Genomic DNA, 27406 nt, shown 5'->3' with positions numbered 1-27406 from the left:
GCCGGCCGTCTTGGCTTCTGTCACCATTGGCATTGAGTCTTTCGATGTAGGTAGGTCGTTGTGTGCCGGTGCCTTGGCCGAATTCCTTCATTGCTGCATTTTTAGCTCACCTGGTTTTTTATACCACATCTTTGGTTATCGGACCAGCGAATGACGTCATCTCCTCCAAAGTATGGCTTATTCTCACTTGTCTTGGACGATCTTCTACTTCTAGCCTTCCACCGTGCATTTGGTGTCCACTGTACTTACTGTACAGTGCCTGGTAAAATTGATGTAATGGGTTTTTGACCGTCAACGCCATGAACCGCCATGAACCGTCAACGCCATGAACCGCTAACACTCAAAAGCCCATTTATCGCGCCTTATAAAGCAAAACGCAAACCGAAAGCCATGCCTCTCAAGCGAGGCGTGCTTCCGTGGTCACGTGATCCACAGGTGTAGCTCATTATACCCGCACGCGCGACACGCTTTGGCGGTCACGTGACCAGCCACTCTGGAGGCGGGGATCCCCGCCGGTGACGTCACCGGCTGGAGCAAGGAGATTCCTCGCTCATGTATTTCGACGATTGCGTGTTTTATATCCAAGCAGAGATGCTTTCACGGCAAGATAACCGCGTGACCGGAACCGGAAGCCACAACCGGAAAATTCAAAAAAATAAATTTTTTGAGCTCGTACATCGGATCTCGGCTCGTATCCCAAAGCAACAAACCGCCCGAGCGACGGCTCATATCCCGAAAAACTCGTACGTTGGGGCACTCGTAAGCCGAGGTACCACTGTATATATATATATACATATACATATATATATATACATATATATATATATATATATATATATATATATATATATATATATATATATATATACATACATATACATATATATACATACATATACATATACATACATACATATACATATACATATATATACATACATACATATACATATATATACATATATATATATTGTTACGGTCCGCGGATTAGATGTTATTTTTTACCGAGCGGTGGTGTAACCGCGGCCGAACAGTTGTTCCCCGACTAAACCCGATTCACCCGATTCACCTAAAACGTTGGCCGTATCGCGCCACAGATACTCAATCTGGAAAACTCTCGTTTTTTTTCGAGAGAAAACTCTCGAAAACAAGGCCGGTTCCAACTCCGTCTGTCCCACCGTCAGCTGTTCCACCTCCTCCGTCAGGTCCTCTATTCCCCCTTGTAACCTCGCCGTATTATTCCTCACCTCTTTCTCCATACGCTTTTCACCTCGCTTTACCTCCTCGCGTACCCCCGAGACCTCCTCACTTACACCTCGTCGTATCTCCTCCTTCATCTCCTCCATCTCTTTTGTAGATGCCACCATCATCTGTCCCAATTCATCCCTCTGAGCATCCAATTCACTTTCTAACCCGATTTTCACCTCCTCTATCTGGTTCCCCATCTGTTCGATTTCTCGGGCGGATTGCTCCCCTATTTCCCGCAATTTGCCTTCCATCCTATTTTCTAACCCCATTAACCCATTTTTCACCCCCTCTATCTGATTCTCCTGGGCAGCCATTCTATTTTCCACCCCCGTTAACCCATGTTTTACCTCTTTTATCCCGTTGTCTAACCCCTCAAATTTCTTGTCTAATCCCTTAAAATTATTGTCTAGCCCCTCAAATTTAGCTTCTAGCCGTTCCCCCATTTCTCCCATTTTGCCCCCCATTTCGCCCATTTTGCCCCCCAATTCGTCCCTCATTGCCCCCAATTGCTCATTCCGAGCCTCCATCCGGTTCCCCAATTCATTCCTCAGGTCTTCACTTGTCTGGACCATGAGCGCCTTTATTTGTATCATAAAGAGGTCCCAATTCACCGGTGCTGCTACGGTCACGGGCGCCGCCAGATTTGGTGCCGCTGTAACCGCGTGCGCAAAGGCGCCATTTTGTGCGCCCGTAACCTCGTGCGTGAGAGCGCCATTTTGCGCGTCTGAAACCTCTGCAACCACATTGCCATTTTTATCCTCATTGCTCCCCTCCATTTGATCCTGGGTTACTCCTAACCCCTCTTCTAGCTCACCCACCTGCATCCGATCGCCTTGACCAGCCATGGCGCGATTTCAAAATTCGGGTTTTGCTTTAAAACAACACAAATTTCGGTGGTTCCAAATTTTGACCAAATTTTTTCTCGCTGTTTTAAAAATTTGGTTCGGGCCTCGTATCTCACTCCCCGACACCAATTTGTTACGGTCCGCGGATTAGATGTTATTTTTTACCGAGCGGTGGTGTAACCGCGGCCGAACAGTTGTTCCCCGACTAAACCCGATTCACCCGATTCACCCAAACGTTGGCCGTATCGCGCCACAGATACTCAATCTGGAAAACTCTAAAGCGACCGAATGCAAAGAGGAAGAAGAAGACGTACAGAAGAGTAATGGGGTTTATTATGTACACATACACAAGCAAGAAGAACAGTCACGATTATTTACAGGGGACATGAGACGCAGGCGACACAGTGCAAATTACTAGCTTATCTAACAGGCTTACTTAATACCCAGGACAGAACAAACGAAGACACAGACTCACGCGGGGAATTGCAGAGTGGATTGACTGGAAGGAGAGGAAAGTCCACTGGGTCCGGCAGCACAATCCGCACGTTCTGCAGCCGCCGTTCCTTCACGGCCCTGCTCCGAACTGCCGTCCAGGCCCCTAAGCGGCTGGCGAGCGTTGTTGCTGCTGCTGCTGTAGACGCTGCCGCTGGCGAGCAAGGTGACGAATAGCAGGCTTTTGCGCTTCCCTGGATGACCTCTGCTTTTGGACCTCACAACTCAGCTCTGCTCTGACGACCCAGCTCTTTCCTTTGCACCTCACCACGCAGCTCAGCTCAGCCTTGGACCTTTTTGCAACTCTCTTGGACTCATCTGCTTGTCTCCTTTGGACCTTTCCACGCAGCTCAGCTCAGCCTTGGACCTTTTTGCAACTCTCTTGGACTCATCTGCTTGTCTCCTTTGGACCTTTCCACGCAGCTCAGCTCAGCCTTGGACCTTTTTGCAACTCTCTTGGACTCATCTGCTTGTCTCTCTTTTGGACCTTTCCACGGCGGGTTATATAGGCCCCGCCCTTCACCCTTTTGCAAACCTCCCCCAAGCATTCTCTCTCCGCCCTCTCAAGCCAAACCCCTCGTTCTGGGTTGGATGAGCGGGGCCGACTTACTCCTCCCCTCTATGACGAGGTGGAGACCCGCCTTTCTTCCCCAACCCTGCCTCGTGGTCAATGGCGGCTTTGGAGGGGATGTAATTGCCAAATTGAGGCTTGGCCATTACGAAAGGGGAAATGGAGGTTTTTGGGAATGGGAATGAAGGGAATCTATCTCTTTTACTCGGTGCAATGGAGTGTCATTTTAATGGAAGACAAGGCCTTACTCTAAAACACATAAGATATAAGCTGCTGAACAAGGGTTTTATCGGGTCCTGCAATGTGGTGTTTCATGGAATAACTACCGAGACGCCCTTTTTATCTTTACACAACTCCGGAGGCAGGAGGCGCAAAATAGACAATAATAATAATAAAGCACACAATAAAAAATAATACAGTCCTCATATCCGCAACAATATATATATATATATATATATATATATATATATATATATATATATATATATATATATATATATATATATATATATATATATAATATATATATATATATATATATATATATATATATCTACATATATATACTGTATATATATATATATATATATATATATATATATATATATATATATATATATATATATATATATATATATATATATATATATATATATATATATATCTACATATATATACTGTATATATATATATATATGTAGGGAGCTGTAATGCCCCTCCCCCTTTGTATATCCTTGCTGCTTTACCAATTACCAAGTATAACCAATTATATGTTTTGTTTTGACTGATTGCTGTACTCTTTTATAATACTTAGTCCTTTCTTGTGCATTGAGGATGTGTAATATCCTAATAAGGAGTTCTGTGCTTGTGAGCTCTTGGCCTGTGTGGGCACAATCTCTTGTTCCCCTTCCCTGGCCTTGGTTGTAGCTGTTATCTCTCAGCCTCCCTCTAGACTTTGCCAATATCCTGTGGGCTGACACATTTACGAGTGTCCCCTCCCTTTGTACTTTCCCAACCAAGGTTTCTATACAGAAAGTTGTAAACATGTTGCCACATATGGCTGACCATCTCCTTATCTGAGTTAACCTATGAGTGGCCTTGATGAGCTTCCTCTAACTAACTGAACAACAGGATGGGACTATGGTGGGAGGGCCAATGAGCCCATTCTGTCTCTGTATCTTGTGAGCTAAAACCACACCCGATATTCCTTATATAAAGCAAGTTTAAATCGAATTATTTCAGAGCATCTTGTTGTAGTGTTGGTCATTTTGTGTGAGCCTTCCTGCGACACCCTGTTCCCCGCAAGCTTGTGTAATCGAGTTCTAATAAATATATCCGTTGCTCCTTTCTCTGAGTCTTCTGAGTCCCAAGTTCTAAGTCTCAATCCGACAAGTGGTGGCAGCGGTGGGATCAGTCTGTGCAGTCCGGGACGCGGTCCCAGGCAAGTGAGTGGTGAGACCAGCTGGCAATTGATCCGGGTCAGGTGAGCTGTGGTTTTCTTTTGTTTTTCCTTTTTAGCCTGGGGGTCAGTCCAAATTGTAACCCACTCTCTTGCTCGGGTGCCGTTTGTTCCGTTCCCTGCTCAAACCTGATCCACGAACCTAAATTTAAATACGGACCGCTTGGGTCCCGGAGCAACTGACTGTTTATGGACTCGTCAGGGTAACGTTACGTAAGGGAAAGTGCCCCACGTTGGGCGCCTGAGGGTAAGGGTAATAGATCTCTGGGTTGTGAGGGTAAGGATAAGGGCGGCGTCCCGATCCGAGGCCTACCCGAGAGACGTTGGAATTATAAGTAAGATTAGAAGTATTATAAGGGCGTAGGACGCCAGGAGAGTATAGTAAGGGTAGGTTAGACGGCTGAGTAGGCGGGCGATCCTCTCAGGAGAGTAGGTAGCGTGGCTGTACCGCGAGGCGGGCGATCCTCACGGGTACAAGGCTGCGAGCCTCTCAGAGTTAGGTAGACGGCTGTACCGCGAGGCGGGCGATCCTCACGGGTACAAGGTTACGTCGGTAAACTAAATTTTCCTAGGATGGGGAACAGGATGGGTAATAAGACTGTAAAGGCAGGTGAACCGCTTAGAAATACCCCAGCATTTTTCATGTTTCGGAGGTATGGCTATGATGCTGCGAGACCAGGGAAGTCATGGGTTGCGCTGACGAAGGATTTAAGTGAACCGTGGCCCGAAGGAGGGTCTTTTGCGCTGGAAAAATTGGACGTGTTGTATGAGGCATTAGAAAAGTTAGAACAGGCCACGAAACACTTCCCGCCTGACTATTGGAAAGTCTTTGGTTGGTGGAAGGAAGAAGCGATGAAGCGACACGCAAAGTCGAAACAGGCCAGCTTGGCCGGTGAGGTAACAAAACTCAAGGGTCTGAGGAAACAGGCGAATAAAGTGCAGGAGGAAGCGATTAAAGAAATAGAGAGGCAGGCCAACGCGCGACTGATGTCGCTCGTTGAAAACCCAGACCCTGCGGTAGGGGAAGTAGTGACCAATCTACCCTCCCCAGCCCCAGACCTAAGCCCTGTCCCGGGGTTTCAGGCACCACCTATCCTTTCTGCGCTCCCGCCACCACTTCCCTATAACCCCGCTACCATCGCGCCCCAGATACCCCAGAACCACCCGAGCCAGGGAAGACCGTTTGCACAACTCGGGGCTAACGGAATAGATGACGGGACCGACATCGCAGGGTTCCCGCCACCGATAGGACAGGATGGGTTATACCCCTCACTGGTAGGCTGTAATGGGAAAGAGACCTCACAAACTACCCCATTGGAATGTCAGGAAATAGAGGGAAGGAAAACATTGTGCCCCGTACAAATTATTGGAGTTAATGCTCAAGGTCAGGGGGTTCGAGAAAGGGTACCATGGAAAGAATCCTCTTTAACGGTAATGCGGGAAAGGATTCAACATTTGCTTATTGAGGATCCACGGCAGATAGGGCCAACCATGTCAAATTGGTTTTTAGCTGGCGAGTGCGACTATCGAGACATAACTCATATGGGAGTATCCGTGCTCCCACCCAAAGTATGGGAAAGGGCTAGACTAAGAGCACATTGGCCGCACGACGATCCAAGGGCAGCAGGAGCGGGCCAGATAACACTAGCGCAATGGGATGCACTGAAGGTCCGGCTGCTGGGTGCCATCGAGTGGGCGCTGTTGCCAGCAGGGGGTCCGGATTGGGGAAAAATCGGGGCCATAAAACAAAAACCAGGAGAACCAATTGGAGAGTACCGAGAAAGGTTGGAAAAGGCCATCGCGCGCTGGGGAGGACTGGGTCCGATGCAGCTGGTAGGGCTACCTCAACCGTTGGTAAATCAATATCTAATCGAGGGGCTTCGGCCGATATTAAAGAAACAGGTACAGTCCGTCCTCTTCGGCTGGAAGGGAATGACAACCAACGAATTATGCGACAAGCTGGAACAATGTCCGGGCTCCTCCTTAGAGGAGAAGAAGGATATTAAGGAGGAAATATTGCAAATGTTTGTCCAGGAGAAACGGGCTCAATTTAATCAAAATAAAAAGGGGGATCAGAGTCAGAACTACATACGCGAACAGTGCCAGAAGTGGGGGCCTGTCCGAGGTTTTGAGGACCATAGGAGGGGGTGTTGGCCTTTCTATAGGGGCCAATTCCCCAACGGAGAGTGGATCCACCACGAAAATGACAACTGCGACGGTTGTACTGAGGAAGACTTTGGACTAATTAATATGGACGAGATAAAACAACAATGGACAATACCACCCCCTCTTCCCCCTCCTCCTCAAAACCCTCAAACTTGGACCGTGCAAGGGCCCCCTCCCCAAAATTGGTATCCACCAAGACCCCTTCTCCAAACCCCTGGACCACCCCCCAATAGTGGGATGCAGAATGGACCAAGGGGGAACTGGGCCCCACCTCGGGGTCCGCCGCAATGGCAACCAGTAAATCAGTCACAGTGGGGGCCGCCAGAACGCCGGCTGGGCGGAAGGGGCGCTGTAGAGGGACGACCTATGCCCTCCACACCACCGGTTCCGCAGGAACCGTGCCATTATTGCAAGCAAATGGGACACTGGATACGTGATTGCCCAAAGGCTCATAAGGGGTTTCCGCCCCAATACAATAGAGGGGCCTATTGACGGGATGCTGGCGGGTCGCCCAAGGAGTGTCCTCTCTTGACCATGACACCGGCAGAGGAACCGACCTTGACGTTGGACGTGGAGGGAAAACAATTAGAATTTCTCGTCGATACGGGCGCGACTCGCAGCACAATTAACAAGGGGCAATTGCCCTCTTTGCGCCCCACGGCGAGGAACGTTCAAATACTGGGTGTTTCGGGTTTACCCCAAGCGCTTCCTATTTCGGAGGAAGTGCGAGTAACATGCGGCCCGCTGGAGGCTAAACATGCGTTCTTGATGACCACTACCGCCCCGACAAATTTGTTGGGACGGGACTTGTTGTGCCAATTGGGCTGTCAAATCTCATGTACAGAGGAGGGAGTTTTCGTAGACGTCGCGGAATCTAAACGCGACTTGGTAATGACGGCATTGTCTCGGCCCGGCCCCACCGCGTATTGGTGGCGCTTGGATGAAGGGGCTCTGGCTACTTGGACGCATATCATAGATAATGTGTGTTTGGACAGTTCAGTTCTGCGAGATTGGCTACAACTGCATCAAATTTCGATAAAAAACTTAAAGGATAATCCACCCCATTGCACTGCGTACTATGATGCAACGGGCGAGGATGAGATTTATCGAGAGAAGGTTAAGGAAAAGCTGGGCGAGCGCACGCCTCTACACTTATTACGGATGTGGATTGGCCGTGAGGGAATAGGAATCGAGGCAGTCCTAACCTCGAGTCAGCGTGCGTTGACCCAATACCCCGAAGGAGCGGCCGCCCATGTCACCCTCACTACTGCCAAGGGGTGGCCGCCGGAAAGTGTAGGTTGGATGGTGGGGCGGTTACGAGAAGTTCCCTTACAAGGTTATCGGAGTAAGAGTGGCCGCTGGACTTTGAAACGGCTCCAAAATGGCGAAGGGTTCTCAATTGACTTCAAGACACAACGGAGGGACGGAGTGTTCGAAGCAACAGAGTTGCCTCCTAAGGGCACCTATGCCATGAGGGCAGTGCTGACGGACCCGGGTGAGTCAGATTACCTCCTAGCGGAGGTGCCAGACAATTTATGGCCTAAGAGCGACGGTGAGGTTGGACGGATGCGAGACGCCAAACCTCTAGTGATAGCAGTGCAGCCGGGGATGCGCTTGCCAAACGTAAAACAGTATAAGCTACGACCTGAGGCCGACGTAGGCATAGCACCAGTAATTCAATCCCTAGTGGAACAGAAAATTATCGTGGAAACTAACAGCCCATGTAATACACCAATTTTGCCAGTAAAAAAGCCGTCGAAGGACAAATGGAGGTTTGTACAGGATTTAAGGGAGGTGAACAAGGTGATACAGGGCATACACCCGCTAGTTCCAAATGGAGAAACCCTCATGATGTCAATCCCGCCGGACGCAACATACTTCACAGTTATCGACCTTTGTTCTGCGTTTTTCTCTGTGCCCATCGCGCCTGAGTCACAATACTTGTTCGCTTTCACCCATAGGGGGCGCCAGTATACTTGGACAGTACTACCTCAGGGGTTTTCAGATAGCCCCACTCTGTTTTCCCGGGCGCTACACCGCGACCTGGCGGATGTGGAATTGAAGGGAGGGTCAGTGTTGCTGCAATACGTTGACGATTTGTTGATTTGCTCCCCTTCAAAGGAGGCGTGCGAAATGGATTCCATGGCCCTATTAAAGGCCTTGGCGGCCAAAGGCCACAAAGTAGGCAGACCAAAACTTCAGTTTGTGCGGAAGGTTGTAACTTACTTGGGACACGCCATTTCGCACGGAAAACGAGAATTGGATGCTGGACGGGTGACCGCTATCATGGAGCTGCCTCGCCCTCGCTCGCAATGGCAACTGCTGCGCTTCCTAGGTATGACGGGATATTGCCGCACTTGGATACTTGATTTTGCGCTGCTGGCTAAGCCACTATACGAGGCGACCAAATCAAACGCCTCGGACGAATTGGTATGGACGGAGGAATTGAGGCGATGTTTTGACGGGCTGAAACAGGCGTTGGTCACGGCACCGTCATTAGGACTCCCGGTTTATGCGAAACCATTTACCCTTTACACTCACGCCGTGGGAGGTTTCGCCCAGTCAGTCTTGACACAGACCCATGGGGATAAGGAGCGGCCGGTGGCCTACTTTAGTAAAAAGTTAGACCCGGTCGAACGAGGGTTTCCGGTGTGCCTGCAAGCCGTGGCAGCGGCCAGGTATGCAGTAGAAAGAACAGCGGACATCGTTATGGGACACCCAGTAACGCTACGGGTACCGCATTGCGTCACTTCGCTGTTGTTACAGCGAAGCACACAGCATTTGTCTAACACTAGATTAATGCAATACGAATCCGCACTGATCACTGCAGCCAACGTCACAATCGAACGTTGCACGACACTCAACCCAGCCTCACTGATGCCCACCCCTGAGGAGGGCGAACCCCATGTGTGCGCCGACGTTGTGCAGCTAGTTTCCACGGTGCAATCGGATTTAAAGGACAATCCCTTAGAATACCCCGACTGTACATATTATGTCGATGGATCAGCTAGGCGCGCATGGGACGGGTCCCTGTTGTCCGGGTACGCCGTGTGCTCGGATAGCGAAACGGTAGAAAGCGGGCGTCTTCCACCTACATTTTCCGCACAGCAGGCGGAGCTGTGCGCCTTGACCAGAGCGTGCAGCTTGGCGGAAGGCCTTGCCGTCAACATTTACACAGATTCGGCCTACGCTCACGGCGTAGTCCACGATAAAGGGGCCATCTGGAAGATGAGAGGTTTTCTCACATCTGCCGGTTCAGTAATAAAGAATGGCGCGTTGGTAGAAGGGCTCCTCCGAAGCATTCTACTTCCCCGCGCTATCGCGGTAATTAAATGTCGTGGCCACCAAAGGGCGGACACTGACGTTGCCCGGGGCAATGCAAGGGCGGACGAGGCGGCAGGAAAGGCCGCCAACCAACAGATAGAACGCAACATGCCGATGGTGACACGAGCAAAGGCGACATCCGCACAGATTGCTGACATACCGACTGTGGGACCACCCGCCACACCAACTAAGGACGATATCATAAATTTGCAGAACGCTGCACCGACGGCCGAACACGAGGACTGGCTCAAACGAGGGGCGATACGCCTCGGGCCAGGAGAAATATGGACCCTTGACGAGAAACCTATAGCACCCCAGGCTTTATTGCCTTGGCTGGCACGCATGGCTCATCAGAATGGTCATGTGTGCCAGAGGGGGGTGATGGGACAGATAAACTACACTTGGGCAGCGCCAGGACTGTCACGGATTGTATCCGAAGTGTGCCGATCGTGTGTGGTCTGCCAGCAACACAATAGAGGGGCGCCGCCGAGACATGCACATGATGGGGGACGGCCCCCGCCTAGTGGGCCGTTCGCAACTATCGAGTTCGATTTTACAGAATTGGAACCAAGCATGTCGTTTCGCTACGTGTTGGTAATCGTAGATACGTTCACCAAATGGGTCGAAGCCTACCCATGCGTCAAGTCCGATGCCCCGACTGTAGCGAAGCGCCTCGTAAGGGATTTTATGTGCAGATTTGGCATCCCCCAGATAATTTCGTCAGATCAAGGGGGCCATTTCACGGCGCAGGTGGTCAAGGGCATCCTGAAGGCGTTGGGCGTTAAACAGTCCTTCCATTGCGTTTACCACCCACAGTCATCGGGACTTGTGGAACGAACGAATAAGACTTTAAAGAATAAACTAGCGAAACTTTGCGCAGACACAGGCTTGAGGTGGCCAGAGGCTCTCCCGCTTGCGTTGATGAGCATCCGTTCCACCCCGGGTCGCACTACGGGCCTTTCCCCCCACGAAATATTAATGGGACGACCTATGAGCTTGCCCGTTTCAGCACCAACGGACATGTCCACCCTTGCTTTGCCAGTAACGGATGACATGCTTTTGAGATTTTGCATAGGCTTGTCCAATGTGGCACGCAGCATCCATGCTCGAGTACGAGAGGCGCTGCCTGAACCAATAGGCCACGCCATCCACGACTTCCAGGCCGGCGACTGGGTGCTCGTAAAGCACTTCACCCGCAAGGCTGCTTTGGAGCCACGGTGGAAGGGACCATTCCAGGTGCTACTGGTCACACCGACGGCAGTCTTCTGCGAGGGTAAACCTTCGTGGATCCACGCCACCCATTGTAAGTTGTCCATCCCCGCACCACAAGCCACACAAGACACTACACCCCACACAGCTGAAGACAATGCACCGTCTAGGGCACCACAGTCTTCTAAGGGCGGCGATGACGGTCATGATGATGGGAATTCTGGGCAGCTGCCGCAAACCCCCTGCCAAAGATAGGCTCTTGCACTTTGAGCTATCGAGAAAGGACCTCCCCAAGTACCCAGGACCCGACAATTATTCAGCATTTCCCCTCTACCCCGTCAAGTATATAACGGCTCGCTGGGGAGACAAAATAGCGGTGAATTGCTGTAACTTGGAAACGAGCTTTAAGTGGTTATCTGTAAGATGGGTGGAAGCTATAGTGGTACACAATAAGACACCACAGGCACGCATGACAAGACCACGCCTAGTCCTGACTAAGGTTAGGAAAGTGGAAAATGGAACATACACTGGGGACATAAGCAGCCGATATGCCCCGGGATATCGATGGGGCAAGGGCATTGAGAATACTACCCTCCTATTGCATTACACCCCCATTGGCCCGGATACAACAATGATTCTTGAATGTGGAATATGGCCCCCTCGCACAATAATCCCAAATGGGACTGAACCCTACGTCCGACCTAGTTGCGCCGCCTATGTCATTAAAACCCCGCCTGCCCAGGAAGTAAGAAGGAAGCCAGAAGAGAACACATACTGGAAGGTCGCACGGCATATGGCCACATTACAGAATAGGACACGGTGTTGGATGTGTATGCACCTTCCCCGCACCAGCACAGCAGGAATACCAATGGTAGTGTTACCCTTATCACTCAATGATTTGTGCTCGAAGCCACTAGACACCAAATGCCTTAGTACAACCCTGACAAGCCAAGGTTCTGACGGAACCGCGTGTAAACGAGTTTTTCAGTACTCTCCCCCCATCGAGTCCCGACACTTCGAGGAACGTCCGGCGCCGGTTTGGGTTAAGCCGGCTAAGGGAGCCCTCTGCTTAGAAGGAAAGGGCCAAATAATGGTAGGTAAATCCGTGTGTAGAGATACCCTCCTCGCGGACCCTAGGAAAGGGCAACACATGCTGTTAGTAAATGTTACAAGTTCGCCTTTACATAACCTCACACACCTCCAGTTGGCATGGGAAGGGGAAAACGGAACAAACACTATCCCAGACCTTCGCACTTGCATGACCACTCATTTAGTGGCTCCACACGGGACCATGTTTGTATGCGGGAACAAAGCTTACCCGTATTTACCTGATAATTGGGGAGGGATTTGCTATTTAGGATCAGTTTTCCCAGAAATGGAAATGCGACAACACTTGCATAATACCCCTGCACTCATAAGGACACAACGAAGCACCTATTGGCACGACGACGACACCACCACCTTACACGGCGCTGATTGGGAGAAGGCCGTTGGTTTCTTCTTCCCATGGGCTGGGACGGTCATGAGCAGTTACCGCATTGACAAAATTGCGTTAATCTTAGAAAGTGTGGCCAACGCCACCGCTACAGCACATGACGAAATGTTGGACACAGTTGTCCACCTGCGTACAATGGTTATGCAAAATAGGGTCGCGTTAGATATGCTACTGGCAGAACGAGGAGGGGTATGTGGGATAATTGAGGGTAGATGTTGCACTTTTATTCCTGATCCCTCACAGGGGGTCAGTGCTGCTATTATAAGGTTAAGGGAAAGTGCTCATATATTGACAAGGGATCGAATGGATCGAGAAGCCTCCCACCAGTGGCTTACTGACTGGTTCAAAGGGTGGACAGGTACGATAGTAAAGTGGGTATTGACCGCCTTGGCAATAGTCCTTGGAATCGTGGTTAGCTGTGTAATAATCAAGGCTTTAGTCCTTGCGTGTGTGAGAAAGTTTTCCACAGGATGGACACTGAAGACGACAACAGAAAAGGCCATGGTGATGATCGACAAGCTGATCGCAGGTCCAGATGACACACCGGCCGTCGACGTGACTGCAGACCGCGGATCCTGGAACGACGACCTGAACGAGCCACTGGGCCGCGACAATGAGATCTCCGCTTCCGAAGATTGTTCTTCCATTGTTGATATTACCGATAATGATGTTGATTACACTTTTGCGGACCTTGAAGCATTTCAGGCTGCCAGGAGGCCGATTACTCTGGGCCCCAACACGTCGCATGCAGACGTCAACGAGTTCCTAAGGGACTCCTCTCGTTTTTTCTCGATGTGTAAGGCTATGACTGTTGCTGGCCGCCGACGCCGCAGGCCTACGCCACCTGAGAATAATGTTACTGATGATGTTACCAATGATGATGTGGGCCACTTGCAAGGGTCCCCGACTGATGTTTATGTCTCAATGCAGGCCTTGCCTCTTTATGCTTCACGAGCTCACCTTTATGTCTCACAAGCTCACAGTGAGTCAACCGTCACTGACCCAGTCCGGGATTTGGACCCAACTGCAAACCCAAGCCCGGATGGAGAGGAACTCGATCGTGGAGATACTCTGAGTTCCGAGTCTGATTGTTTTACGAATTCGTCCAGGGATAACAGCGATGCAAGCAGCATCGCCTCGGACGATCTCGACTTTGACCCAAAGGAAGTCGCTCTCCCTCCTTTGGACCGTTATGCTTTATTTTATGGCCATAGGTTTGAGCCACCTGATACTGATGATGTTGTGTCTTCCCCAGATCACCAGCATGTAAGAGACCTCATGAACATGAATATCGATTGAGCGCAGAAGATCTCCAAGGATTTCACCTGGGGAAGCCCGGGCGAGCTCCAGTTGGGGAGGAGTCCTGGCCGCACCTCTGTGCTCCAAGGGTGGGTCGGGAGATCTTCCTGGGTGTGGACCCCGGTGGAACCAGAGGTCTTCGTTGTGGATTTGACGCGCTATTCGATCTTCATGCCTCTACGGTCTCACCTCATACACCCATCTACACCTGACTTACATCATACACCCACTTACACCCACTTACACCCACACACCCGCGGATCATCCTGCTGAGTGCGATGTGTGGTACTGGGTACGGGACATGCTCACTGGGCTGCATTCGCGTGGTACGTTTAGTGAACCCTTTACACTGTCTATCTCACCTCTCTTGGAGGATTTTTCATGCCATTTGATCACCCCGCTTTTACGGACTTACATTGCATACTCACATACAGACGCGAATCATCCTACTGAGTATGTGTGGTGCTTTGGGTACGGGACATGCTTACTGGGCTGCCTTCGCGTGATATGTTGAATGACTTTCCTGATTGGTTTTGTTCCTGCTTTGTTTGAAATAAAGGCCTTTGATTGGCTCGTAGATAACTTTGTATCTTAGATCCAAAAGGGCGGTATGTAGGGAGCTGTAATGCCCCTCCCCCTTTGTATATCCTTGCTGCTTTACCAATTACCAAGTATAACCAATTATATGTTTTGTTTTGACTGATTGCTGTACTCTTTTATAATACTTAGTCCTTTCTTGTGCATTGAGGATGTGTAATATCCTAATAAGGAGTTCTGTGCTTGTGAGCTCTTGGCCTGTGTGGGCACAATCTCTTGTTCCCCTTCCCTGGCCTTGGTTGTAGCTGTTATCTCTCAGCCTCCCTCTAGACTTTGCCAATATCCTGTGGGCTGACACATTTACGAGTGTCCCCTCCCTTTGTACTTTCCCAACCAAGGTTTCTATACAGAAAGTTGTAAACATGTTGCCACATATGGCTGACCATCTCCTTATCTGAGTTAACCTATGAGTGGCCTTGATGAGCTTCCTCTAACTAACTGAACAACAGGATGGGACTATGGTGGGAGGGCCAATGAGCCCATTCTGTCTCTGTATCTTGTGAGCTAAAACCACACCCGATATTCCTTATATGAAGCAAGTTTAAATCGAATTATTTCAGAGCATCTTGTTGTAGAACACTACAACATTGGAAGTGGGGGTAAATATGAAGTGATTGGAAGTGGGGGTAAATATGAAACCAGAAGACAGGTTGAAAGTTTCCATACAATAAGAAGGGTGTAGGAGGGAGGGGGAAGAAGAGGAAGAATAAATCATTGGGAGTGGGGGAAGAAGAGAAAGTGGGTGGAAGATTGTGGCGTTGTTTACAAAGTTGCTTTAAAGTAAAGCTTTAAAGAAAGCTTTAAAGTAAAGCTTTACTAAAACTGCCATGTATCTGTTAATTACAAAATGTATTGACAAAATGTATAAATAGATGGGTAGAAATAGATAATAAAACATTTTAAAATCATCTCTGTTAAATTCCTACCACATGTAATTCCAATGACTGTGTACCTGATTGAAGAGCACCATTCTGTCAACACATTCCTTCAAGGTGAACAACACATCCGCAGATGGCGCAGACCCATCGGCCGATGGGTCTGCATTGTCATTTCTCGTGCATCCACAGATGGGTCAGACCCATCGGCCGATGGGACCGATCCACAGATGGGTTCCAACATATACACACACACACACACACACACACACACACACACACACACACACACACACACACACACACACACACACACACACACACAGAGTCGTGGCCAAAAATATTAGCACTTTTGCACTTTTTTCAAATAATGCACCATTTCTTCCAGAAAATTGTAGAAATAAAAAATATTTTGCTATTCACATATGTATTTCTTTGGTTTGCAGTGGAACAAAAAAAAAAAAGGCTGAAACAATCACTAAATCTTAGCTTATTCCACACAGATATCCTAAAATGGCCTGGACAATATTATTTGCAACTTCTGGAAGTTGTTAGGAACAATTGCATTTTAAGGAGGTGATTCTCCTTTACTTTGGAATTGAACTCACCTGTGGTGAGTTGCAGGTGCCTGCAGTGTAAAAAATCACTCATTCAACCAGTTTGAATCGAGAGGAGGAGTCATTCTGCTGTTTTGCGTCACTGTGTGTACCGCAATGAGCATGGAGAAAAGAAAGTAAAACCAGAGAATTGTCAGAGGAGGTCAGACACAAGATTGTAGGGAAGCATGGACAATCTCAAGGCTACAAGTCCGTCTCCAGAGACCTTGATGTTCCTGCGTGCACTGTACGGAATGTTATCAGGAAGTGTAGGCCGATGGCACTGTAGCCAGCCTCCCTGGACGTGGCTGTAAGAGAATGCTTGATCGAAGATTGCAGAGTAGGCTTGTTTGGATGGTGGAGAAAGCACTTCAAGCAACTGCCAAACAGATTCAAGCTGAACTTCAGACACAAGGTAAGGCAGTTTCAACTCGCACCATCCGTCACCAACTCAATGAAAGAGGGTTCTATGGTAGGAGACCCAGGAGGACCCCACAGCTGAGAGAGAGAGACTTAAGAAAGCCCAGCTGGAGTTTTCCAAAACACACCTGAACAAGCCAAAATCCTTATGGGAGAATGTCCTGGAGACAGATGAGACCAAATTGGATCTTTTTGGTAAAGCACATCATCTCTATGTTTACAGAAAACAAAATGAAGCCTTCAAAGAAAAGAACACCTTCCCTACAGTGAAATATGGAGGAGGTTCAGTGATGTTTTGGGGTTACTGTGCTGCCTCTGACACTCTGTGCCTTGAATGTGTGCATGTCATCATGAAATCAGGAGATAACCAAGGCATTTTGGAGTGTAATATTCAACCTAGTGTCAGAAAGCTGGGTCTCTGCCGAAGGTCATGGGTCATGCAGCAGGACAATGACCCCAAACACTTCAAAAAGCACCCAGGAATGGTTCAAGACAAAACGCTGGACAGTTCTGAAGTGGCCAGCAGTGCCTCGAGATCTAAATCCCATTGAACACCTGTGGGGAGATCTGAAAATAGAAGTTGGGAGAAGACATCCCTCAAATCTGGGAGAACTAGAGCAGTTTCGACAAGAATAGTGGACCAAACTGCCAGGAGAGAGGTGTAGGAAGCTCATCCATGGCTATAGGAAGTGCTTGACTGCAGTTATTTTGTCCAAAGGCTGTGCTACCAAATATTAAGTCTTGGGTGTCAATAATTTTGTCAATGCCATTTATTTTTATTTTCTAGTTTAAAAGGACACTGTATATTAAGTTGAATGAATGAATGAATGATTGTTTAAAGGCCATTTTCCCCTGCTAGAGTGGGGGTTAGCCTTGCAGGCCCCATGACAATCATGGTTCCCTGTTTGAGGCAATGTTTTTATGGCCGGATGCCCTTTCCGACGCCAACCCTTAGTCGCCTCTTACGATGCACAGGGATACAGTGTACCTATTCTATATCGGGGTACACACCGGGATCATTCATCACAGCAAGCTGATACTCAATTTGCCGACGTTGGAAGAATGACAGGCTGAGTCAACCCCCCTGGTGTTAATTCAGCGATCAACCGGGATTTGAACTCAGGATCCTTGGATCCCAAGCCAGCGCCCTAACCGTTAAGCCAACCCCAGGCTCAAAAGGATATATTAAGTTCTGAATAAAAAAAAACAAAGGTTCTGTAATATTAACAGTGAAATAAAGAATTGTGGAGGCCAAATACTTTTGTCAATTTTAACTTATTTTTAGAGAAAATTGTGAGTTATTTCAAAAAAATGCAAGGGTGCCAATAATATAAGAAATTATTTACTCACTCAGTAAAGTTTAAAAGGCAATTTGCATTCTTCACATAAAAAACATCCTTTAAATCTTTCCAATTTAAAAGTAAGTCAGGAAGTGGAGAGAAGAATCTTGAGGACGAAATCATTTAAATTACTTGTGTGTCTCACAATGGCAAACCTGCCTTGGTGTACGGGATTGAAATCGTCTCGGGATACTGCCCTTCTCCATAGAATGAGTACTCGATGCATTCTACCCCAGTCTCATTGAACTGTGCAAAAGCCAAGTGGCCTCCATCTGGAGACCACCACATTGCAACTTTCGAACTGAAGATCTCCTCTGGAAAAACAACATACAAATCACATTTAATGTGGGATTATATCGATTTGAATCACTTGACCACATCCGGGGTGGATCAGAAAATCTGTATCCGTACATAAAAAAAATAGAAAATGTCGATTGTTGTTCATTAAATTGCTGTAAAAGGGTCACTGAAAAATTTTATTGATTCAAATTGTAAAACGCGTGTAGAAAAGTTTCCTTAATTTCAGTCATCAAATACATATACAGTGCCATCCATAAGTTTTGGAAGAGTGAAATCAAATTTGTTATGATTGCTACGTATATACTCAGGAAATTTGGATTTCAAATAAAAAGATTAATATAAGGCAAGAATACAGAAGGTCAGCTTTTATTTCTTGGTATTTCTATGTATATGTTTCACATTGTAGAACAATGGCACTTTTTATGTTCAATCCCCCCATTTTAGGTAGTAGCCTGGTGTTGGCTTAGCGGTTAGGGTGCCGGCTTGGGATCTTAGGTTCGAATCCCGATTGATCGCTGAGTTAACGCCAGAGGGATTGACTCAGCCTGTCATCCCTCTGAGGTCGGCAAATTGAGTACCAGTTCACTGGTAATTCCCTGTGTTGCAAGAGGCGACTAACAGGGTTGGCGGCAGGAAGGGCATCCAGCCATAAAACATTGCTTCAAAAAGGGGACCACGGTGCCTGAAAAAGGCTAAGCCCTGCTCTTCGGGGAAAAATGGCCTCTAAAGGTGGTTCTTTCTTTTTCCCCCATTTTAGGTAAGCATAAGTATTGGAACAGATTAACTTTAAGTAAATTAAAGTAGTATAATAGAAAGCATTTGGTTGCATATCCCTTGCATACAATAACTGCATCGAGCATGTGACCCATCGACATCAAACTCTTGGCATCTTCCTTTGAGATGCTTTTCCAAACTTTTACTGCAGCCATTTTCAGTTGTTGTTTGTGTTGGTGGGTTTCTGATTTTATGTATGCACACTTTCCTTTGATTACTTACATGGTATTTTTTTCAGAGAAATAGTGAAATGTATTAAGCCCTCCTCCCTCCTCTCACCTCCCATCACAATAATTGCTCACATATTTGCTTTTCTGCACTCATATTCAGGAATGAATGGTATTTCCAATCAGTTCTGGACAAATTAAGCACTGTTGACTTATACGACCATAAGTGAGGTGAAAAATAGAATATCGGGAGATACACGATCTCCATATTTCCAGCAATCGACATGGCTTTGTTGTCTAAGGCCAACAAATGGCTCTTTTCAAATACAACTGTGGTAAATAATTAATCAATTGACATTCAAATGAATATCTTGAGAAAGGGTTGACTGAATATCCTAATAATTAAAGTTCACTGTTTCTCATACCGATGCGACGATGGAAACCACACTACTCACCCATTAGAAATGTATAAATACCCTGCAGACTTGAATTTTATATCATTCCAAGTCACGCCTTGCTGTCGAGGACAGGCTGCCACCTGCCAGTCAATTTAGAGAGTAAGCTGAATATGACGGTCCTGTTTTCTTATTGGCTACTAGAGGTCATGTGATCTAAGGGTGAAGGTGCAGATTCTCCATTTTGAAAGGCTGCCTTCATTTAGAGTTAAAGATAACTATCAGATAGTGCAATCTTTCTCCACCTGCTCCCATTTGTGCCTTAGAGAGCTTCGTATGTAAGTTATGTTTGTTTATATTAATCCACGAACTTCATCGATAAGAATGTAGATGGTCAAGCTATTTGGGAGCCCCTTTGTAGTTTGTGCAGCCGCGTAACATAAGCGGCAAATCTGCATGCAAAACTCATGTTATGCAAACGTGCTACAAAAGCTAATCTGTTACTAAAAAGTTATTGTGTTTACAATACATATAAGATGTATGGCCCTTTACATACAAGTTTACAAGATGTACGGACGGGCCTTTACATACAAATTTACAAGATGCATAACTTGCAGAGCATTGCATTGTAGCAGGTCTTGCCTGTGTATTTTCAGTTTCACAAATTACGAATTGATGAATGAATGGACCAAAACATTCCAGTAAAGAAATCTACATTTCCAATCTGGTTTGAGTTCTTCATTCAAGTTCCTCTTTAGCTATCTGCCTACCTGTGCAGAGCTACGCACATACAGGACAGAATATTCCATGAAACCGGACATACCATTACAAGTCACTGCCGTACAGTACAATGTCTGGTGTCAGTGCAAGTAAGAGAAAACGTAAAAGTTTCACAGCCGAATTCAAACTGAAAGTTGACGAAAAAGTGGGCCGATCTCTGGAGAGGAAAATGACGATATGGATTGCGATGGTGCGGTGGTAAACGTACATTAGTAAATGATGGACAAATTAACTGTGTGTGTGTATGTTTTGAACCTGTGGTGTCAGGATGATCATGATGGTGCTCTACAAGAATGCCACAAAGACCCGCTGTAACTTATCCCACGTACTGGTTCAATAGGAGGCCATTTTGGGGGCAAATAATAGAGAACTGCACCATATAGTCTGTCTAATTCGGCAATTTTTTTTGTATACAGAATCGAGGCTCATGTAAGAGCGAACACATTGAACATGAAAACATGCACAGACACATAAATTAGACCTGCACCAAAGTCTAATTCAACGGCATGACAGGGCTTGAACTACAGGACCATGTAATCTCAAGCCAGCAACCTTAACCATTACACCAACACCAGGCTTCCAATGTATATACACATATGTGGATGTATGATTGCCTGTTGCTTTTGCCAAAATTCTGTTTTGAAGTCTTTTTTTTTTTCCTGCTTTCTTTCCTTGGAGAATCAGGCGCAAGAAGGAGTCTCGACACATTATTCTTGTGAAGGATGTTAAGACATATCGATGTACTTGTATATTAATTAAAACATTAGTAGACATTGTTTTAAGGAAATAGGCTAAATGTTAAAGCAGATGACTTGCTCATGTGCCGATATAGACTTTGGGAAAAGAGGAGGAAGAAATATGGCCACAGATGGGGTAGAGGAGTGATGTGGACATACTTTGCTAGAAAAGGCATTTTTATAAATAAACTAGCCGAAAGCACCCGGCGTTGCCCGGGTTCTTTTTGAATGAATTTACGACTATAATTCAGCTATTACTCGCGGCCGTAGAAGATTGACTACAATAATTCAGCTCAGCTTTTAAATGCGAAATGGGCCCAGCCCGGCCGAAGCGGCCTCGACCGGCCTCGCCACCAGCCTATATCCTCCCCGGGGCCCGTCCCGACAGTTTTGGTTCTTTTTGAATGAATTTACTACTATAATTCAGCTTTCACTTGCGGCCATAGAAGATTGACTACGATAATTCAGCTCAGCTTTTAATTGCGAAATGGGCCCAGCCCGGCCGAGGTGGGCCTCGACCGGTCTCGCCACCTAGACTAAAACCTTCCCGGGGGCCGTCCCGACATTTTTTGTATTAGAGGTTTCCTCCTATCTTTCACCATTCAGGAGATTAGCTTGCGCAGACAAACAAACAAACAAACAAACACACAAACAAAAACTTTATTTTATATATATAGATAAAGGCCATCATCACTGCACTTTGGATCAAGTTCACTTGGCCATTGCAGCCAATGGCACACAATAAGGCAAACTTCATGGGTCTGCAAGATGAGGGCAGCAGAAGGGATCAAGGCTCACATTCATCTACACTAATGGAGCTTTACAATATAGAGATGCATGAATCACAAAAACAACAATATATTTCCAACAATAATGGGAAATAAAAAATATTAAGGCAATTTATCAGATGCAAACCTTCGTACAACCAGTCAGGAATTCCATTGAAAATCAAATTATCTTGGCCAGATGTTGTTATCGAAACAGCAGTGTCGTTAACTGTTTGCATCAAATGTATGTCGTTTTCAAACACATAGGCCTGTGGACAAGGGCAGGGTACACAAACAAATGAGGGAATGGGGATGAGGGTTTACATTGAATCAAAATAACCAGATCAATTATGGTTGCATTTCAAACATCTTTTACTCAAGTTCGAAAAAGAATGTCCCTATCATTGTAAAAACAGTTCAAATTAATTGCAATCGTGCTAATTCAAGCTACCTGAAATTCCAATGTAAATACACGGAATCACAGCTTCAAATTCCATATATGTGATGATGTGTCCACTGATCACTAATGTTCTTATACGAGGTAATTCAAGTAACAGTATATACTGAAATATTTGAATCTATATCCTGCATGCTATTTATGTTCCACCAGGAACTAAAGATGACTGTTAAAAAATGCACATATTTGGGCTGGCAGGATTGCCTAGAGATACGCACATTCACATCTAAGCTGTCGACTAGCCTGAGCGCAAATCTTGTATGAGCTTCTAATAAAAAAATATGATCTGCTATGGGTAAGTTTGGACATGCATAAATGAACAAGTATAGATATGGCAGATCCTCCTCGGGGATGGTTCGCAAATATGTCACAAGCCAATCAAGCATGGATATTGCCTGGCAGGAAGTAATAATAATAAAAACTGTGTCGACAAATATTCCTCTGCATTCATGCGGATGCGGATGCAGATGGTTCTTCAAAATGCAAGTTAGAAAAGTCATGCTCCTAACACTTAGTGATTTTTGTATGTATGAACAAACCCTTGTGGTGAAATTTTAAGCCATTTGAACTAAATTTAGGGGTTGCACGGAGTTGCACACGGACTTTGCAATTTCACATATTTGGCTCGCATAAATGTTTGGAGTGGATTATTTATTCTCCACTGCTATATTTGTGATTTTGACCATTACAGTTAACCTATGACTTTGCTATGTACTGCACATTTTGAAGTTATTTTTAAGTCATTGAATACAGTACAGCTGTACTCTGGTGTATACAGTTGTTCTCATTGAAGAGTAAAATAGTCTCCTGACAAGGGATGAACAGCAAACCCAGTATCTGCTTCAAGTTGTGACAAAACATCGCAAGAGGTTTCCCGATTGCAGGAAATCAACGCTTATCGGGCAACAATGAGTGGCTCGCAACCATGAGTCACTGTGCAACCCCTAAAACTTGATGTATTCAAAACATATTTCACATGCAGAAGTTTTACCTTAATATCAAAATAATTAAAGGTTAGGAGTAAAACAATTCAATTTTTCTTTTTGCCTTATGTGGCTAAGAACCACCTTACTCTGCATAGTCCCACAATGGGTAGATGCCCTCATTCAACAAACAACAACAACATGCATTTTACGGCCATTTTCCCTGCTAGAGCGGGGGTTAGCCTTGCGGTCCCCATGACAATCTTCTCCATTTTGCCCTATTTTCTGCATCTCTCCTTGTTAACCCCCTTGCCCGCATTTCATCTTCCACCATCTTTAGCCAAGTCTTTCTCGGTCTTCCCCGTCCTCTACTTCCTTCTACATTCATTTCCATCACTCTTCTCAACCAGTCATTTTCATCCTTCCTCAACACATGACCAAACCATCTCAACCTGTTCCTCTACACAGCATCAATCACAGGCTCTATTCCCATCATCTTTCGCAATTCATCATTTGTCTTCCTCTCTCTCTCAACGATACTCCGCACATCCACCGAACCATTCGCATTTCCACCCATTCGCCCTCATTCACTGTCCTAAAAATAAACAAGTTTGATTTAAATCCTTTCAGCTGTTTTTGAGTATCACATTTTCACCAGCCATGACAGGTTTCACATCAATCGGTGAAGCGGTTTCAGAGAGGAATTTTTTTTTTTAAATATCGGCTTTCAAGCTAATATGGCTGCTACACCACGTGACGTATGACCTTTAAAAATGTACACTCTGCATATGTATGGGTAGGGGATCATGTTTGTGAAGTTTTGTGTTGATTGGATAAGGTTCGTTTTTATATACAAGATGGCTGCCAAACCACGTGACCTACGACATCATCATTTTTCAAACTATATGCAACAGTTGTGTTAGATGATATTTGTAAAATTTCGCATCGATAGGGTTAGCGGTTTCAGAGATATAATTTGTTAATATTTTCCTTCAATCCAATATGGCTGCCACAACATGTAAACAATTATGTTTTCGTGATCATCTTTTAATCACCATGCCTAGTCAATGACACACATAAAGTTTCGAGTAAATTGATTTGGTGGTTTGGGAGAAGATGGTTTTTTTAAGGTTTTAGGTTAAATCCAATATGACGGCCAAACCATGTGACCCATGATATCATAAGTTTAATATTTCAATACAAATGTGTCGTAGATCATGTGCATGCAATTTCAGATTTTTAGGATAAGCAATTCGATTAAAACATTTTTGGCTGGTATATCACTTAACCTATGATGTCATCATTATCATGATTTTGTACCCCATTGGGAGTACTTGACAATGTGCCAAGTTTCAAATTTTTCCATTCAGGAGTTTCCGATAAATAATTTTTTAATTATTTGCGTTTAATCCAAGATGGCTGCCATACCACGTGACATATGACGTCACAATTATCAAAAAACATTCTGCATGGGTGTCACTCCTACCCTGAAAGTTTTGTCTCAATTGGACATGTGTTTGCTGAGAAAAACGAGGTTTAGCCAGTATGGACGGATGGATGGACTGATGGGATGGATGTACAGACGGATGGACAACCCGAAAACATAATGCCGCCGACCACCTTCGGGGGTGGAGGCATAAAAATACACACCTACCTACAAGCTCACTATATTTAAGGTGGGTTTTCACGGGACACGCGAACGGTTCGCGAAGGATGCGAATGTCGAAAAAATGGCAAAGTCCAACATTCGTATTTTAGGCTCCAAAAGTTCGCCAAACATGCGCGGGGGTTCGGAAGCGTCGTCAATTGTTCGCAGGAGTCGTTTTTTGTTCGGCGGGTATTTCAAACATATTATTTCAAAAATGTTTGAAAACTCCCGCGAACAATTGACGACGCTTCCGAACCCCCGCGCATGTTTGGCGAACTTTTGGAGCCTAAAATACGAATGTTGGACTTTGCCATTTTTTCGACATTCGCATCCTTCGCGAACCGTTCGCGTGTCCCGTGAAAACCCACCTTTAGTGATTTCATAAAATAAATAGATGGTATTCATATAATACTTACCCCATGCAGTCAATTTGGTACAAGCCAACTCTTCTGTTTTAATTTAAGGTTTTTTTTTGGTTCTTTGATCCAATATGGCTGCCAGACCATGTGACCGATGACATCATACATTTACATTCTCCAATTGAATTGTTGGGTAGATCACACAAATATTTCAAACTGATTTGACCAAGTGTTGTACTTGTCGAATTATGATGTCATAATTAAGGCACCAATGACGTCACCGTTAACAACACTGATTCCTCATGCAGAGTTCTTTACAATGAGCCACGTTTCAAATTTTTCCCATTGAGCAGTTTCAGAGATATAGAGGTGAAACGTTTATTGTTTTTTCCAAGACGGTGCATCATAATTATCAGTAAAAAAAAATTCCACAGGATGCGGTGCTCCTGTGGTGATAATTTCGTGTCCATCAGACTAACATTTGCAGAGAAAATAGTAAATTTCATACTGATCAGATCAAGCGGTGTACTTGCCGAGTTATGACGTCATAATTAATAAATAATCATCATTAACACATTATATTCCACATGGGGAGTACTTGACAATGAACCTTGGTTCATTTATTTTTTCCATTGAGCAGTTTCGGAGATATAGAGGTGCAACGTTTTCCAAGATGGTGTCCATACCACGTGGCCAATGAGGTCATAATTATCAGTAAAAATTCTACAGTGGTGCAAAATTTCATGTCAATCTGACCAACACTTGCTAAGAAAATTAATTTTAAAATGCAGACACGTACGTACACCACACGTATGCACGCAACCGATCGCATAACCCCGATTTCCGTTTAGTGAGCACAGGGTAAAAATACTGTTACATGCAAGGGGGCACCAAGCTTAGCTATACCGTGGTAAGTGCAGTATGGTCCGTGTGTTTCGAGTCGCAGTTAGATTGACATGTAACAGGGACCTGTCAAGTTAAGTCATTTGTTACACATGATGCTGAGGAGGCAGTGTATGTAATTTATAGACAGATTAGATCTTAATATGTGGGTATGAACACCTCGAGGTAGGTGTTACTAATTGGCGAGAACTTCTTATGAGAGAGGCACACATCTGTCTAATCAGTGTGTGTCAGCCATGATGGCGTAATGTGCTCAGGAGACAGAAGTGCTATTAGAAAATTATTTTTTATAGGCGCTGCCCCGTTGGCTGGATGGACAGCAGTGGACCCTGCCCAGTGAAGGGGGCGAGGGGAGGGGGGGGGGGGGGAGAACCAGGGACCACGCTTGTGGAAGGAGCCAGGAGGGATCAAAAGAGACCTGGAGAGGAAAAAGAAGAGGCCACGTTGTTGAGAGGGGGAGATCGCAAAAGCCTTTTGGGGAAAGAGGGCAGGCTGATAACATAGTTTTGGAGTGGACCACGTGTGGCTTTGTCTCTTGGATTGATCCAAGGTGGGTTCACCCTGTGTTGGTGGAGTGTGGAGGAAGAGGACGGAGGGCACCACCAAGAGGCCTTGCTTAATTAAAGGACAAAGGGGTCATCGAGGCCATTCCACACCAACCACAATCTTAATTGTGCTCGTTTTGACTCGAGGGAGCTATCGTTGTAGTTAACTGATAACGATGACAATCGACGATAACTCTTGGGAGCTATCGTCTCGCACCTGGTTCCCAAAGCGGTCTATTTTGAGTCCTGCGTCCACCCTTTGTATCAGATAAAGGAAGTCTCACCTACAATTGTTTTGTTACACGAGTGTCATCTGTGGCACCTAGTGGGTTCGGAATTGTTTTATTTCCAATCATTGTACATAAGCTTGAATATTCCCATTTACCTCTTTGTGTCCATTTGGCTTGCTTGATTTGTTCTGTTTTTGTTTATAGCATCTTGCTACCCTCTTCCCTGTATACTTGACAAATAAATCTTTGAAAGGAAATAAAACATGTTCCAGCTGTCTGTTTCTGTGTCTGTGAGCCGCCATTATTTCAGCCCAAATGTAAGCTCCTTGAAGCACAGTAAAGTTTGAATCAATTAAAAGAACGCAGTGCAATAACTAATAAAATATCGTTGGGTCCATTTTTCCGAGTCGAACTCGGCGCTGAGGTTCATGTTTTAACGGGAGCTTCAGACGTGACAATACATTTGCATATTATCGTACAATACC

General features: G+C 45.9%; 1 protein-coding gene across 7 annotated transcripts in view; it reads right to left on the bottom strand.

Moving 5' to 3' along the window:
• The window catches only part of LOC137410997 (dipeptidyl peptidase 4), a 216354-nt gene that overhangs the window by 86100 nt on the left and 102848 nt on the right, over window positions 1–27406 (bottom strand). For 4 of the 7 annotated variants that reach the window (XM_078769355.1, XM_078769379.1, XM_078769367.1 and 1 more), the window contains exons 8-9: window positions 22005–22125; window positions 18096–18250 (exon numbers count right to left, since the gene is read on the bottom strand). In XM_078769355.1, the coding sequence (XP_078625481.1) occupies window positions 18096–18250; window positions 22005–22125 (276 nt within the window). Of the gene's footprint in view, window positions 1–18091; window positions 18251–22004; window positions 22126–27406 lie in introns of all 7 variants that reach the window. The other 3 variants (XM_068096452.2, XM_068096464.2, XM_068096458.2) reach the window with 1 other exon arrangement.

Source organism: Myxine glutinosa, chromosome 1, assembly GCF_964187855.1.
Source record: "Myxine glutinosa chromosome 1, kmMyxGlut1.1, whole genome shotgun sequence".
Taxonomy (NCBI): Eukaryota; Metazoa; Chordata; class Myxini; order Myxiniformes; family Myxinidae; genus Myxine; species Myxine glutinosa.
This window is presented reverse-complemented; position numbering and strand designations above follow the sequence as displayed.